Genomic DNA, 16,407 nt, shown 5'->3' on the forward strand with positions numbered 1-16,407 from the left:
CCTGCCAGTGTAGTCAGCAGTCCTCAGGCCAGGTCAGTGGTGATGGGAGGGTGTCAGGTAAGCTCTGGACCAGCCGAAAGCTTTACACACTCTGATTCCCACTGCAGTGTCTTTGCCTGCAGCCAAGGGACCACCCTAATAATAGAGTGGCTCTCACATCAGTGGTGATCAATGCAGAGTGGATAGAATCTTCCCACAACCCAAGAAAACGTGAAAAAGTCATGGAGAAATAAAACCAAGCAAAGGATAGCAAGTTCACATCCGGTACAGATACTTCGGAAAGAAGGCTCATGAAGAAGAGAAGCTTCCTAGCCAACTGCTTCTTTTGGTTAAAGTGTCATCGCTCATGTATTAAGTCAGCTCAGCCCACTGGCCAGTAGGTCATCAAAGATGTATGCAGCACCTCTGAGCCGCACATTCCCTATGTTCTTGGGGTTCAGCTGCTGGAAAAAACTTGGACAAAGTCCCTTCCCTCCTGAGGTCTTTTATTCTAGTGGAGATAACAGTTAATGATAAAAGATGGAACTTTCAGCTAGAGTCAAGTGTTAGGAAGAAAAACAAAGTTAGGTGAGAGACTGAGGGTATAGACCAAGAAGGGCCATAGAGGTGTTACAGGTAGTATGGTAGGAAAAGGCTCCTTAAAAGAAAGGTCATTTGAACTGAGCCCAGAGTGAAGTGTGGGTGCAAACCATGAGTATGGGGGACAGCATTCAAAGAGAGAAAGACTAGTTCACCAAGATGCTAAGGTGGAAACGAGCATGGGTGTGTTGACCGCAGGAAGGTCAGTGTGGCTAAGATCAGTGAGGGGAGGGGAGAACAATCAGAAATGACTGCAGAGAGGTCCACAGGCCCTGCTCATAGAGAGTCCATGAGCCAGGTACAATGGGAAGCCACTGGAACGGATGATATGACGTCTGTTCTAAGGAAATCACTGGAACCGCTGTGTAAAACCCAGATGGTGAAGGGCAGGAGTAAACATGGGGAGACCAGGTAGGAGGCTGGTTTAGTGATCCAGGCTGACACGTGGGTGGTGGTGACAGAAAGGGAAAATGGTCCAAGTGGCTGATATTTTGAAAGTAGAACCAACAAGATTTGCCAGTGGATAGAATGTGTTATGGGGAAAAAAAAAAGTCAGAGACAATGGGGACGGGATGCTTGGTTGTGGGAAAGACAGAGGAGGTGCTCATTTTGGGGAAAAATAAAGAGTACCGCTTCGAATATGTTTTGTGGGAGGTGTGTCCTGGACATCCATCCAAACAGACAGTTGTGTGAAACTCAAGAGTAAAGGCGGGAACAGAGAAGTAAATTCATGGTCGTCCGTCTGTTGATGGTACTAAAAGCATTGTCCTGGTTGAGATTATCTAGGGTGAGCATAGACAAAAAATAAAAGAGAGAAGAGATTGAAGGATGAATCCCTGAGGCACTCCACCACTTTGAGTCAAGCAGGGAGGGAGGAACTAGCGAAGGGAGCTGAGAGCATGCCTGTGAGTTAGGAAGGAAGCCAGGAATCCGGTGTCAGGGTGGCCAGGCCAAGTAAAAATGATCAGCTGTGCCAAACACCATCAGGAGCAGAGTAATGTGAGGAGCAAGATTCACCACTGGATTTGCTAACATGAAGGTCAGTGGAACCCTGACAACACTAACTTTAGCAGTGTCTTGAAGACAGATGTCTGACAGAAGTGGGTCAAGAGAATACAGAAAATGAGGATGAGGAGACGGTGGGTTTCAACCGTTTTTTTCAGAAGGTTTTGCTATAAAGTGGTTCATCTGTGTGAGTGAAGCTTCCAGGAGCAGAGAGAGAGCCATCAACCCTAGAAAGGCACAGAGGCGTGGGGGTCTGAGAGAGAACCCATGTAAGAACCAATTTGGGGAGGAGAGACTTTCAGAAAGGAGTTTCAGTGAATGGCTTATCAGGTACAGTTTCTCTTTCATTTTGAAAGAGAAACCAAAGAGTCTGGCATTGCTCTGTATAAAAAAATGTCAAAAAGTCAAATTGGAAAAACGGGCTCAGTCGTCCAGGGGCAAAGTCAGGGCGTGTTGCCCAGGGGAGGCAGGCAGGCTGTGTACCAGGAGGCCGCACAGGGTGGCATTCATTGTATGCTGCGTGCTAAGTCGCTTCAGTCGTGTCCGACTCTTTGCGACCCTATGGGCTGCAGCCCACCAGGCTCCTCTGCCCATGGGATTTTCCAGGCAAGAGTACTGGAGTGGGTTTTTGTGCCCCTCTCCAAAGGAACTTCAGGACCCAGGGACTGAACGTCTCCCTCGTTGGCAGGCAGGTTGTTTACCACTAGCGCCACCCAGGAAGCCCAGAGGTTCGGCTCACTGAGAGCAGCGCCACCTTCTGGCGGTGGATTCTGGTAACCCCAGCTCACAGGACTAACGCAGAGACAGAGCAGCGCGTGGACTTACTTCCAGCAGACAATCAGGCAGTCCTAAGGGTCTCGCGGTATGAAACCCTTGCATTGGTCTACCAGGCTCTTCTTCCCTATTGGAAACCTGTCTGGAAAATTAAATAGAACTCTAGTTTATAAACTGACAGTGAAAAATATCATCCAGAGGATGCTGAGTTGCTTGGTAAGCCTGGAATCAGAACAAAGGAACTTGGATCTGAGTCTAGTAATTAAAGACATTTCACAGCAGCGATGGTCTTGCCAAAGGTATAAAAACATAAAACGTTGCAGCTTATTGTATATATTGCCATAGTAGGACAGGTCTTGCTAGTGGGATGGAAAGTCTTGAAATCATTTTGATTAAAACTATCCTCTTAGTATTTAAATGGGCTGCCTTTGCCTCTGGATACTTTTTGAGACTTCCATGGCTAAATGACCTCGGTAAATTTTAATCCTTTCTTTATATCCGTTTAAAGAGTAATTCTTGGATCTCTAGTTCTGGAGTGTATGCATGCGTGTATGCTTGCACGTGTGTGTGTAAAGGGAGGGAGACAGGAAGCAAGCAGGTGGCATGCCAGGTGCACGGGCCACTCTCCCTCTCTCTCATTAGCCAGCTAAGTTCTGCCTTCTCTGTTACACATACTGAGTTTCTGATAAATAAGCTTCCCCCTTTAAGGAAAAAGCTCTTTTAAATATTTGAAAATTATGTTGACTTACCAACCTCAAAGTTCTTTCTCTTTGAAAACAATTGAACTTGTCTATTTTGATTCATTACACATCAATTCTACTGTTTGATGATATAATAATAGGGACTTTCCTAGTGGCCCAGTGGCTAAGAGTCCCTGCTCCCAATGCAGGAAGCCCAGTATGTTCCCTGGTCAGGGAACTAGATTCCACATGCTGCAACTAAAGAGCTGGCACAGCCAAATAAAATAATAATAATAAACATCTTATTTCCTTCATTCCCAGCATTCACGCCACCCTTCATTCATTAGGTAGTGTCTAAGCAATGGCACCCCACCCCAGTACTCTTGCCTGGAAAATCCCCATGGATGGAGGAGCCTGGTGGGCTGCAGTCCATGGGGTCTCTAACAGTCAAACACAACTGAGCGACTTCACTTTCACTTTTCACTTTCATGCATTGGAGAAGGAAATGGCAACCCACTCCAGTGTTCTTGCCTGGAGAATCCCAGGGACGGGGAGCCTGGCGGGCTGCCGTCTATGGGGTCGCACAGAGTCAGACACGACTGAAGCGACTTAGCAGCAGCAGCACACAAGTCCAAAAGTGAGCAGTGTAGAACTGGGGATAGAAACTGCATAGACCCAAAGACAGTGACTTTCTGTCTTTGACATGCATCAGACTTTTCAAAGTGCACACACACTACTTTCTGGAAATTCTATTAATATTCCTTTGATGTTACAAAGGCATTCAGGCACGATGGGCACCAAAAACTGAGAACTATTGCCTCAAGTTATCTCTCTGCCAAAGATTGGAATGGTAAAGTTAAGGGAAAGCAATATACATTTATGTGGTCATTTTTATTGCCATGTTATCTTTGGAAAATTATGGAATAGGACTAGAACGTAGTAAAACTGGGTCCATGAACCACAGATCATGCATTATTTTATAGCCACATTTGATGGCAGTTGGCACGGCTTGCTGGCAACAGTCAGAGTCAGAAATATTTCTCTGCCTTCATTCACAGACTAGCCAGTCTTCACCTCACTGTTTATCTTCTTCGCTCTTGTCCATTCTGGCAGTTTGCTACTATTATTTAGAACCTCTATGTATGGAAATTTACTAGATGTTTGGGGAACCAACTCAATTTTCTCAATTTTATGCCAGGGAAAGAAAAGTGGGCAAAATGATGACAGCAGTAAACACAATTAGCAGAAAAGATCCATGTTAAGTTTTTTTCTATTCTCAACCCCCAATTAAGAAAGAAAAAAATCTGACGAGAGAAGTTTTCAGAAAACAAGCAACATTTCGAATTCCAATTATTTCAAAATCAAAAGCACCAGTGTTCTGTTAGTTTCAGGTATACAGCAAAGTGAATCAGTTATATATATACATATATCTGCTCTTTTTTAGATTTTTTTTCCCCCCTTATAGATCATTACAGAGCACTGAATAGTTTCCTATGCTATACACAGTAGGTCCTTGTTAGTTATCTATGGTATAGATAGTAGTGTATGAATGTCAATCCCAACATAACATTGTAAGTCAACTATACTCCAACAAAAAGTTATTTAAAAAAAATCAAAAGCACCCAAATGAAACAGGAAGAAAATCAGAGCCAAATAAGGCATATATCACTTTTAGCCTGAAAACTGGCCTCAAGTTTAAGAATTGGATTGCAGCCATCTTAGTATCACATCAATAAAATATTGGAACTGCCAGTACTACCTATAAGTGTGATCATAATTCCGCTGCAGTAAAGGGATTTATGAGAGGACGATGTAAAAGTGGTTATTTTCTGTTCCTCTCTGTATTTTTTGAGAGACCTGGCTTTTTGTGGTGTATCCTGGATGCATATTTGTGTCAATTAAAAGCTGCTTTCTTGAGGCGCAGACAGAGCAGACTTGTGGGCGCATCAGGGGAAGGAGAAGGTGGAATGAATGGACAGAGTGGCATTGACATACACTGCCGTGTTTATCACATAGCTGGCTGGGGGGAAGCTGCTGTGTGGCACAGCGGGCTCAGCTAGGTGCTCTGTGATAACCAAGAGGGGTGCGGTGGGGCTGGGTGGAAGGGAAGTGTCAGAGGGAGGGGATATCTGTATACATATAGCTGATTCACTTTGTTGTACAGCAGAAACTAACACATTATTGTAAAACAATTATACTCCAGTTTTTTTAAAAAAAAATGCTTTCCCTTTCCTGATTTCTGACATGACCTTGAGGATCATTTTCCTGTTTGTGATTTGTTCTCATTCTTGTAACAATCACCAAAACCATTTGATTTTAGGTATATGGTATAAGAGCTATGTAAACCATTGAATATCCTATGTAATAATAGCAATGCAGTCATTTAAAGAAATTGAAAGAATTTTTCGAAAGTGGTGTGGTTTAGACACATCTTCTCATTTTGTGGTGTGGTACCTGCCATTATACTCTCAGCCTGATTTTCTAGGTGGAATCATTTGTTCAGTCAGGCCTAGTGAGTTGCATCTGCAGTGCAGTTGTGGCTCCCAGGATACAGTTCAGCAGGAATGCTTAGCAATTCTTAACCCACTTATTTAAATGTAGCGTTCAAGCCCCTCTTTCTGTGCTCCTTAGCTCAAATACTGTGCTGAAGAATATGTGGCCTGAAGGCAAACTGAGCATAACAGAGGTGACCAAGAGACCACTGACCGCTGCCACCTTATTTAAGAATTCTATGATTGCTTTGGTAGACAACCTTGCTTCAAAGGTAAGTACTTTCATTTTAAAATACCCGTTTTGTTTCACGGATTCCCTCTTGACATATGTTAATGAGAAAGGTATGTATAATATTTGCTTTTTAGGTAATTATAGTAAATCAAATTGAAGAACATGTATTTTAAATGAATGTTATAACAATTCTTAATACTGTTTTTTTTGTTTTTTAACATGGCTTGGTGAAACAGTTGTTTGTGTCCCAGATGAATGATCTTCTTAAATTTAAGCCTTTTATATTGTTGTCATCAACGGGAAAGTCTTAATGTAATCTTAAAAAAATAAAAACCGTATACTACAGGTATAGTATGTGCCTGATAAAAGAAATTTTAGCCCTGTGCTGAAGACAAGGCCTGGCTTTAAAAAAAAATCTTGCCTTAAATTGTCATGTACCATCCTTATATTGTATCTGAATATAAATTACAGATAGAGTTTTAAGAGGAAGTTTAGTATTTAAGTGTCATCCTTAGGCTGTTTTAAATAGTTGAAATAAAAAGATGCACTATGGACCGTCTTTTCTGCTTTTTATTGTTCCTTTGAGATCCCATACTGTTTGATAACTTTAGTCTGAAATTTTCTTCCCCTTGAAGAACAGATTTCTACTCTTAACTGCTGCTGTTGACAAGTTTGATAAATTAGGCAGCATTCTGGGGCTCATTATTTTTAGTTCCTTCATTTTTATCTTTCTCCTGGTGTTTTTCCAGTGTATTTTTTCTTCTTCATTTTTATCTTTTTTTTTTAAATCAACTTCCTCTCTAAAAACTTAAATCTATATTATTTTTGGTTACTTCACTGTGGATAAATTAGGCAAATGCCATAAGAATACATCTCTTCAGTAGCTTTCTGTTCTTTTCGTCAGGATTCTTTGGCCTCAGGTGACAACAAATAAGAACAGCGTGTTGGCTTGTGTAATCAAACTGCCAGAAAAGCAGAGAGGGTTAAGGATACCAGAGCTGTAGACCTGAATACCCTTAAGACCCCTCCTCTTGTTCCTCAGCTTTTCTCTGCAAGTCAGCTTCAACCTGCCTCATCAAGCAAGAAAAGTAAACCTAGAAGAAAGACATGGGACACGAGAGAGAGAGTCGCACACAGAAGCTTACAGAATGTACTTTATAAAACACATTCATTGTAAATATATTGTTTATAAAATATGTTCAAGTTAATTAACCAGAAAAGAGTCATTTTTATTGTCAATATTTGGTAGTTCAATGTTCATTTTCTAACATTTGTTTACTTGTGGCTGTGCTGGGTCTTCATTGCAGCCTGCAGAGGCTCTTCGTTGTGGCATGCAGGCTTTCTCTAGTTGCAGCACAGAGGGGCTTCACTTGTTACGGAGCCACAGGCTCTGGGGTGCACGGGCTTCAGTAGTGCAGTGTGTGGGCTCAGCAGCTGCAGCTCATGGGCTCTGGAGTGCAGGCTCAGTAGTCACAGTGCACAGGCTTTGTTGCCCTGTAGCCTGTGGGATCTGAGTTCCTCGACCGCGTATCAAACCCACGTCCCCAGCACTGGAAGCTGGACTCCTAAGCACTGGTCCACCAGGGAAGTCCTGTTACATTTTTTAAATAAAAATTCTAGGACCATTTATCATTTCTGTATGGAGAATTGCATTCAGCTGCTAAACAAATGAACCCCACCTCCACCCCCAAATTAATGGATTAAACAGAAGAGACATTTATTTCTCTCTGTATAAATGAAGTACGAAAGCAGGTATCCCAGCACTGGCATAGCAGCTCTAAGGTTGTTAGAGACCCAGGTTCCTTCTATCTTTTTCCTCTACTATCTTAATGCTTGGCATCCATCCCCCTGGTCCAAGATGGCAGCTGGAGCGTCTTCCTTTTTAAAGAGACTTCCTGGAAGCCTCATATAGTACTTTAACTCCATCTCATTTGGTGTACTTAGTTGCCAGAGAAGCTGGGAAGTGCCTTTCATTCTGGTTAGCATTGCTCCCAGCTAGAAGTAAGTATTCTGTTTCAAAGTAGGAAAAAAGTACTGTATATGAGGTAGGCAGCTAGCCTAGCAGTCTCTGCTACAGCTTCCCAATCTCTGTGTGTGTAGAGATAGGAAATGAGAGAGGGAGGAAGGACAAGCAAAAGAATAGAGACAACCCATCAGTCCAGAAAGCCAGTAAACCACAAAATTCACGTGACTCACCCTATTGCAGTGTTCATGTTACTGCCGTGGTCTGGAACTGAACCTGCAATAACACCAAGGTTTTGCTGTGTTGTTCATAGGAGTTATTATATCTAATTAATACTCTGCAGAAAGATTAAGAACAAAAAGGTAGATAAAGACATATCAAGCCCCCTCCCCCAAGAAAACTGGTGAAGGCAATATTAATGTGAGAGAACATAAAGTTTAAGGGGGAAATCTATTAAATACAGATAGACTAGTAATAATAAAAAGAAAATACTCAATAAAGCCATTTTGAACTAGGTACCTAACAATACAGCCATGATGGTACTTAAATTCTAAAAAGCCAAAAAAAAAAAAAAAAGACCCTGAAAAATGTAAAAGGCGGAAAAGGCAAAATTGACAAGTTCACAATTCTAGAGGGAGATTTTAAACCAACTCTACCAAAAACTGATAGATCAAGCAAAAACCTTAGCAAGAGTGCAGAAGCTTTGAAAACCAAATTTAAACTTTAATCAAAAGATCTCTGTACCCAGAGGATAGGAAATACATATTCCTTTCAAGTATACATGGAACATTTTTAAGAAATGGCCATAAGCTAGAGCACAAAGGAAGTCTCAACTGTTTTAACAAATATATATACAGGTGTATTCTCCATCCTCACAACAAGTAAAATAAAAACCAGCATTTAAAAGTGTTTTTTTTTTTTAATATGCTTGGGAACTTTAAAAATGTGTTCTCCTAAGTAACTCACAGGTTGAAGAAGAAATCTCAGTGGAAACTACAAAATATGTGGAACTGCATGACAAAGAATTTATCAGAATCAGTAGAATACTCCTAAAGTGGTCCACTTGTTATGCCTTTATTAAAAACAAAGAAGGAAGATCAAAAGTAAATGAGATTAGATACAATTCAAGAAGTCAGTAAAGGGGAATCCAAGGGAAATCTAAAGAAAGTGAGAAAATAATTTTTAAATAGCAAAAACTAAAAGTAATAGATCAAAAAATTAATTAGACCTTTTAAAAATTGATTTTAAAAAGAGAAAACAATATTCAGAATGAAAAAAGGTTACAACCTCTACATTACAGAGATTTTTTTTAAGCATCAGACTATTACAAACAGCTGTATGCCAATGAATCTTAAAAATTAGTTTTCTAATAATAGAATGTGTGTGTGTGCTCAGGTGGGTCCAACTCTTTGCAGCCCCATGTACTGTAGCCTGCCAGGCTCCTCTGCCCATAGAATTTTCTAGGCAAGAATACTGGGGTGGGATGCCATTTCCAACTCCAAGTGGTCTTCCCAACTCAGGGATTGAACCTGAGTCTCTCATGTCTCCTGTATCGGCAGGAGGAATCTTAACTGGCACCGCCTGGGAGGCACTAGTGTTCTAGAATAATGGTATCAAGATTAACTCAAGAAGAAATAGAAAACCTGAATAAATCAGTAACCTTAGAGATTCTGAATCTCTAATCAGAAGTCTGCCTTCTTCCAACTCTGCCAAGAACTTCAGGCCCAGATGGTCTTATAGATAAGTTTTATAAATCCTTCAAGGAGCCAGTAATTCCTATCATACATACATGGTTTTGGAGGATGGGAAGAAGAGAGGCCACTACCCGATTTATTTTGTGAGATTACTATTACCTTAGTACAAGGTTAACATGAAAGAAATGAAATTAGAGGTGAGTTTCACCTAGGAACATAAACATGAAGATTTTTAAAATACATGTGAGTAATGCATTTGATGGCAATAGGGTGAACAAAGCGGCCTTTTAAAACCAACTGAAAACAACCAGAAAGTTAGGTAAACTGTAAAAAACCAACTTCCTGAATACAGTCATGAACTAACGAGAAAGCAAGGAATATGTAGGCCAGGTGCTGAGTGAAGGCAGAAATTAACTGAGGGAAGGGAAAAGTGAGGAGAGCACCATGCTGCTTTCCCCTCTGGGCAGTTGTTGAAGTGGGTACCTTTACGTGCGGGTACCTTTGAGTATGGGTGTCCAAGTACTGGGTCCTTGAGGGGAAGCCCAGGGCCTGCTCAGAGTAGGGGATTACAAACCACATGCACACTCACAAGTATGTACACACCAGCTGCACAAAGCTAGGTCTCTAGAGGGTCGCCTCTTCTAAGGGCTAGCTCCGGAAATAATCCCTCACTGTCTGAAAGGAAAACTGCCTGCCTTGGTCTTTGGCACTGAGCCAAGTGGGGTGAGTGAACCTCCCTTGAGAATTAATAATCATAAGCCGGCTTTGATGAGCTCTGTAGTCCAAACTCATACCTAGGTGGCCTGAAAAGGCTGAAGCCAACAATTTAAAGTGGTCCATCCGGGTCTGGTATTGCCCCTGGGCATCTGATGAAAGCAGAGAGAGGAAACCACCTTCATACCAGACCTTAAAGAAATAGAACTTCCACAGATGGTGTTCTAAGGAAAATAAGCAGTTCATAGTAAAGGATCACCACACATATAAAGAAGCAAGACAGGACACAAGGGAGGTGAGACTAAACACAGACTCATGAAAATGTCTTATACAGAATTATCAGAAAGACTGCCAGAATGTTTAATGTGTTTCAAGAAATGAAAGTCCTAAAAACAGGAGAACTAGTAACTGAGAGCAAGTGACTAGGCAATTGATAGAAATAAAAGCTCAATAATTAAAATGTAAAACTCAGTAGATAGATTTAACATTGGTTAAGACAAAGCTGAAGAGAGAATAGGGAAATGAAAGACAGAATTCAAAGAAATTATCCAGAATTTCACTTAGTCCAAGAAATGAAACTTCTAAAAGACATATTAAGAGACATGGAAGATAAAATGAAAAGGTCTAATGTGCATCTAATCGTGGAGAGGAGAGAATGGGCAGAGCAATATTTGAAGAAAAAGAAAATTTCCAGAATGACGAAAGAGACAGTCAGGAAGCCTAGTGTATCCCAGGTTAGAAAAATTAAAGGAAATCTGCCCCCAGTCCTCTAGTGAAACCCCAGAATATCAAAGACCAAGAAAATACCTTAAAAGCAGATTAGCTTTGAAGGAGTAACAGGCCTAGAGAAAATAAATCCAAATTCTATACTGAGAGAGTTTATTTTTCATGAACAACAAAGAATCTTTCTGAAAAAATAAAAACAGAACCACACTGAAGGAAATTCAGTGGGAACTTGAATTTATATCCTACTGTTGTGTGAAAATTATATAAATCTTGTTGTTCAGTTGCTCAGTTGTGTCCAACTCTTTGTGACCCCAGGGACTGCAGCACGCCAGGCTTTCCTGTCCTTCACATCTCCCAGAGCCTGCTCAAACTCTTGTCCATTGAGTCAGTCCTCTGTTATCCCCTTCTCCTCCTGCCTTCAATCTTTCCCAGAATCAGGGTCTTTTTCAATGAGTTGGCTCTTCATGTCGGTGGCCAAAGTATTGGAACTTCAGCATCAGTCTTTCCAGTGGATAATCATAAATAGGTTTATTTCCTTAAGGATTGACTGGTTTGATCTCCTTGCAGTCCAAGGGACTCTCAAAATCTTCTCCAACACCACAGTTCAAAGGCATCAATTCTTTGGTGCTCAACCTTCCTTATGGTGCAACTCTTACATCCGTACATGACTACTGGAAAAACCATAGTATAAATCTTAATTATGTTGAATTGGTTCATAATGCTTTTCAGGTCTACTATGTTCTTCTACTACTCTGTACATTCATTCTATTAATTCCTGAGAATTTGATATTGAAACTCCAACAAAAATCTTAATTTATCTACTTAAAAAAATTGTAATATATAGTGGAACTATATGTATGTAAATATATTTCCATACATATATATGGAAATATATATGTAACTTTATTCTGTCTCCTATAAATGTGTTATCATAGTTTTATAATTTAAAAAATAAAATAGATAAAAAGCAAAGAAAAAGGAAATTCTAAAGGATATATACCAGGTAGGAGGATGTCTGATTACTGAATGAAAGTCTGAAATGCAAAATGAAGATCAAAGAAATTGGTAAATATGTGGATGCATATAAATCAACTGACTCTATAAAATAATATTATATTTGATTTAAAATGCAGGTTAAATAGCACAATAGTATATAAACTGGAAGGGTGAGTGATTATATTTCAAGTGTTTAAGGTCCTTGGTTGTTCAGGAAAAGGATAAATGTATTGATTAGCTTATGACTCTCATAAGTACATGTACAATTTTCTAGTGTAGTCATTAAAATAATAGAAATGAGTTTTTAACTTACAAGCTAGTAGTTGGGGGTAGGAGAAGTCAGAATGAGAAAAGAATCATCAGTCCTATAAAACATAGGAAAGAGGAGACAGAATAACATAGGAAAGCTGGGACAAATTAAGATGTTAGAGAAAAATCCAAATATATTAATAAGTACAGTGAATGTAAATGGAGCAAAATTGTCAAATCAGATAAAAGAAAAAGAATACAGATACATTAGAAAAAGCAGAGGAACCAGAGCTCAAATTGCCAACATCCGTTGGATCACAGAAAAAGCAAGAGAATTTCAGAAAAACGTCTACTTCTTCATTGACTACACTAGATCACAACAAACTGTGGAAAATTCTTAAAGAGATGGGAATACCAGACCACCTTACCTGCCTCCTGAGAATCCTGTATGCAGGTAAAGAAGCAACAGTTAGAACCAGACATGCAACAACAGACTGGTTCAAAACTGGGAAAAGAGTACATCAAGGCTGTATATTGTCACCCTGCTTATTTAACTTATATGCAGAGTACATCATGTGAAATGCTGGGCTGAAGCTGGAATCAAGATTGCTGGGAGAAATCAATAACCTCAGATACACAGATGACACCAGAAGTGAAGAAGAACTGAAGAGCCTCTTGATGGAGGTGAATGAGGACAGTGAAAAAGCTGGCTTAAAACTCAACATTCAAAAAACTAAGATCATGGCATCCAGTCCCACCACTTTATGGCAAATAGATGGGGAAACAGTGACAGACTTTATTTTCTTGGGCTCCAGAATCACTGCAGATGTGACTACAGCCACAAAATTAGAAGACGCTTGCTCCTTGGAAGAAAAGCTGTGACAAACCTAGACAGCATATTAAAAAGCTGAGACATTACTTTGCCAACAAAGGTCCATATAGTCAAAGCTATGGTTTTTCCAGTAATCATGTATGGCTGTGAGAGTTGGACCATAAGGAAGGCTGAATGCCAGAGAATTGATGCTTATGAGTTGTGGTGTTGGAGAAGACTCTTGAGAGTCTCGTGGACAACAAGGAGATCAAACAAGTCAATCCTAAGGGAAATCAATCCTGAATATTCATTGGAAGGACTGATGCTGAAGCTGAAGCTCCAGTACTTTGGCCACCTGATGTGAAGAACTGACTCATTACAAAAGACCCTGATGCTGGGAAAGATTGAAGGCAGAAGGAGAAGGGGACGACAGAGGATGAGATGGTTGGATGGCATCACTGACTCAATGGACAGGAGTTTGAGCAAGCTCAGGGAGATGGTGAAGAACAGGGAAGCCTGGTATGCTGTAGTCTATGGGGTCGCAAAGAGTCAGACACAACTGAGCGACTGAACAACGACAGATACATTGCCACTTATTAGTGATATCTAATCCTAACAGAAAAGTTGAAAGTTTATGTTTTAAAAGATGTATCAGGCAAATTCTGACATTCTGAAATCACCTTAATCAAATTTCAGGACCTACAGTGGCTCAGCAGTGAGCTGTCTGCCTTCCCTGGAAGCGCCAACCTGTTTTCCATTCAGCTTGTAACTCCTGAGTTTAACTCCTCAGGATTCCAGACCAGAGTCGAGTCCTGCATCCTAGGACTCAGGCTCCAGCTTTCATCCCCCAAGCCCCTCAAGGCTGCCAGCAGCTGTGCTGAGCATCACGGCTGCCTCTATAGATCGGGAGACAGTTGCCTCGAAAATAAAAGCAGACCTCAAGGCCAGTTTTATCCCCCCTGGACTTTAGTCTTCTTGGCTATGTTATTAGCTCTTCATGCAATGAAGATTTCGCCCATCCCCCCATAATTTTGTATAGCACTTTTTTCCTAGTGACTTTCTAAGGAAGGTTGATAGGAATTGCCTAGTCCTTCATCACTGGAAGTGAAAGTCCCTAACTCCTGCTTTTTTGAGCTCACACGGTGGTTTTCTTAATTCAAAAATTCTTAATTATTCATGTATTTTATTGACATGTAATTGACATATAACTATCCGTTTTAGGTGTACAACGTGATGACTTGACATTTGTATATTTTACAAAATAATCACCACAGTAAGTCTAATGAACATCCATAACCATACATAAACCATACATAAACTTTTTTATGGCAGAAAGTGAAGAGGAACTAAAAAGCCTCTTGATGAAAGTGAAAGAGGAGAATGAAAACGTTGGCTTAAAGCTCAACATTCAGAAAACGAAGATCATGGCATCTGGTCCCATCACTTCATGGCAAATAGATGGGGAAACAGTGGAAACAGTGTCAGACTTTATTTTGGGGGGCTCCAAACTCACTGCAGATGGTGATTGCAGCCATGAAATCAAAAGACGCTTACTCCTTGGAAGAAAAGTTATAACCAACCTAGATAGCATATTCAAAAGCAGAGACATTACTTTGCCGACTAAGGTCCGCCTAGTCAAGGCTATGGTTTTTCCTGTGGTCATGTATGGATGTGAGAGTTGGACTGTGAAGAAGGCTGAGTGCCGAAGAATTGATGCTTTTGAACTGTGGTGTTGGAGAAGACTCTTGAGAGTCCCTTGGACTGCAAGGAGGTCCAACCAGTCCATTCTGAAGGAGATCAGCCCTGGGATTTCTTTGGAAGGAATGATGCTAAAGCTGAAACTCCAGTACTTTGGCCACCTCATGGGAAGAGTTGACTCATTGGAAAAAACTCTGATGCTGGGAGGGATTGGGGGCAGGAGGAGAAAGGGACGACAGAGGATGAGATGGCTAGATGGCATCACTGACTCAATGGACATGAGTCTGAGTGAACTCCGGGAGTTGGTGATGGACAGGGAAGCCTGGCGTGCTGTGATTCATGGGGTCTCAAAGAGTCAGACACGACTCAGTGACTGAACTGAACTGATAAGAACTTTTAAGACTCTCTCAGCAACTTTCAAATGTACAATATAGTATTATTAACTATAGCGCATAGTATTTTTTTAAACACATGTCTCATTGCCACCTAGATTATAAGTCTTTTGAATCTAAGGAATGACTTCTTCTAATCTTATCTCTCTTGATACCTCATGGGCTTCCCTGGTGGCTCAGCTGGTAAAGAATCCACCTGCAAAGCGGAAGACCTGGGTTTAATCCCTGGGTTGGGAAGATCTCCCAGAAAAAGAAACGGCTACCCACTCCAGTATTCTGGCCTGGAGAATTCCATGGACTGCATAGTCCATGGGGTTGCAAAGAGTCAGACACGACTGAGTGACTTCCACTGATACCTCATAAAGCACTCTGAACAGATGGTCAGTAAATTAAATGAACTTTAATTTGCCATTGGCTCTCTTTGATACTGTTCAACACAGGCTAAGTAAATGAACATCTAAACCCAGTGTCTTCTGGCTAATGTATATACTGATTAGTGTACTTTGGCAAGGGCTTTCCAGGTGGCACTAGTGGTAAAGAACCCTCCTGCCAATACAGGAGATGCAAGAGATGCGGGTTCAATCCCTGGGTTGGGAAGATCCCCTGGAGGACGAAATGGCAACCTGCTCCAGTATTCTTGCCTGGAGAATCCCATGGACAGAGGAGCCTGGCAGGCTACAGTCCATAGAGTCCCAAAGAGTCAGACACGACTGAAGTGATTTAGCAAGCACGTACTTTGTCAAAGGACGTTTTTCTCATAACATATAGGGAGAAAAAGGATTAAAAGTGCCAGATGATAAGATCACTGTTAACTTTTGTGACTTAACCTTAGTAAGATGCTTGGAATTTGTCAAATTTAGGATTTCTTAGGTTGAGTCAGTCTGGATATTTATAAGGAGAGAGGAGGCGGCATTTATAAATTGAAACAGAATGCTGATGAAATATAGAGAAAGCATTTGCACTGGATTCCTTATCTGAAGGTTTTTATATTACTAACCAGGATGAAAGGGCATTCCCCACTCCTTAGTTGGGTGTGAGTGTTACCCCTTTCTGGGCATAATCAATCAACACTGGTAAAATTCCATTCAACTGGTTTCTGTTTAGTAAAGTTATTTACATGACTCAAATGATACCTTATACTAAGATTGCCTTGCCCACATGATTGCATAAATTATTGAGTTCAAAATATTTTCTAATTCACACTGTAATTTTCTTTTTGACCCAAGGATAATTTAGAAGTATATTTCTTAATTTGCAATCATCTTAAGATTCTCTAATTATCTTCTTTCTCTTGATTTCTAACTTAATCTCATTTGATCAGAGGATATACTCTGTGTGATTTCAGCCCTAAGAGATGTAAGTTTTCTTTATGTATTAGAATTACTTGCACTTGATAGTCTAT

General features: G+C 40.6%; 1 protein-coding gene across 1 annotated transcript in view; it reads left to right on the plus strand.

Moving 5' to 3' along the window:
- Window positions 1-16,407, plus strand: part of MYO1D (myosin ID) — a 363,696-nt gene that overhangs the window by 139,337 nt on the left and 207,952 nt on the right. The window contains exon 14 of the mRNA XM_069602865.1: window positions 5,670-5,802. Coding sequence (XP_069458966.1) covers window positions 5,670-5,802 — 133 coding nt within the window. The remainder of the gene's footprint in view (window positions 1-5,669; window positions 5,803-16,407) is intronic.

The sequence above is a fragment of the Ovis canadensis genome, chromosome 11 (genome assembly GCF_042477335.2).
Source record: "Ovis canadensis isolate MfBH-ARS-UI-01 breed Bighorn chromosome 11, ARS-UI_OviCan_v2, whole genome shotgun sequence".
In the NCBI taxonomy this organism is placed as follows: domain Eukaryota; kingdom Metazoa; phylum Chordata; class Mammalia; order Artiodactyla; family Bovidae; genus Ovis; species Ovis canadensis.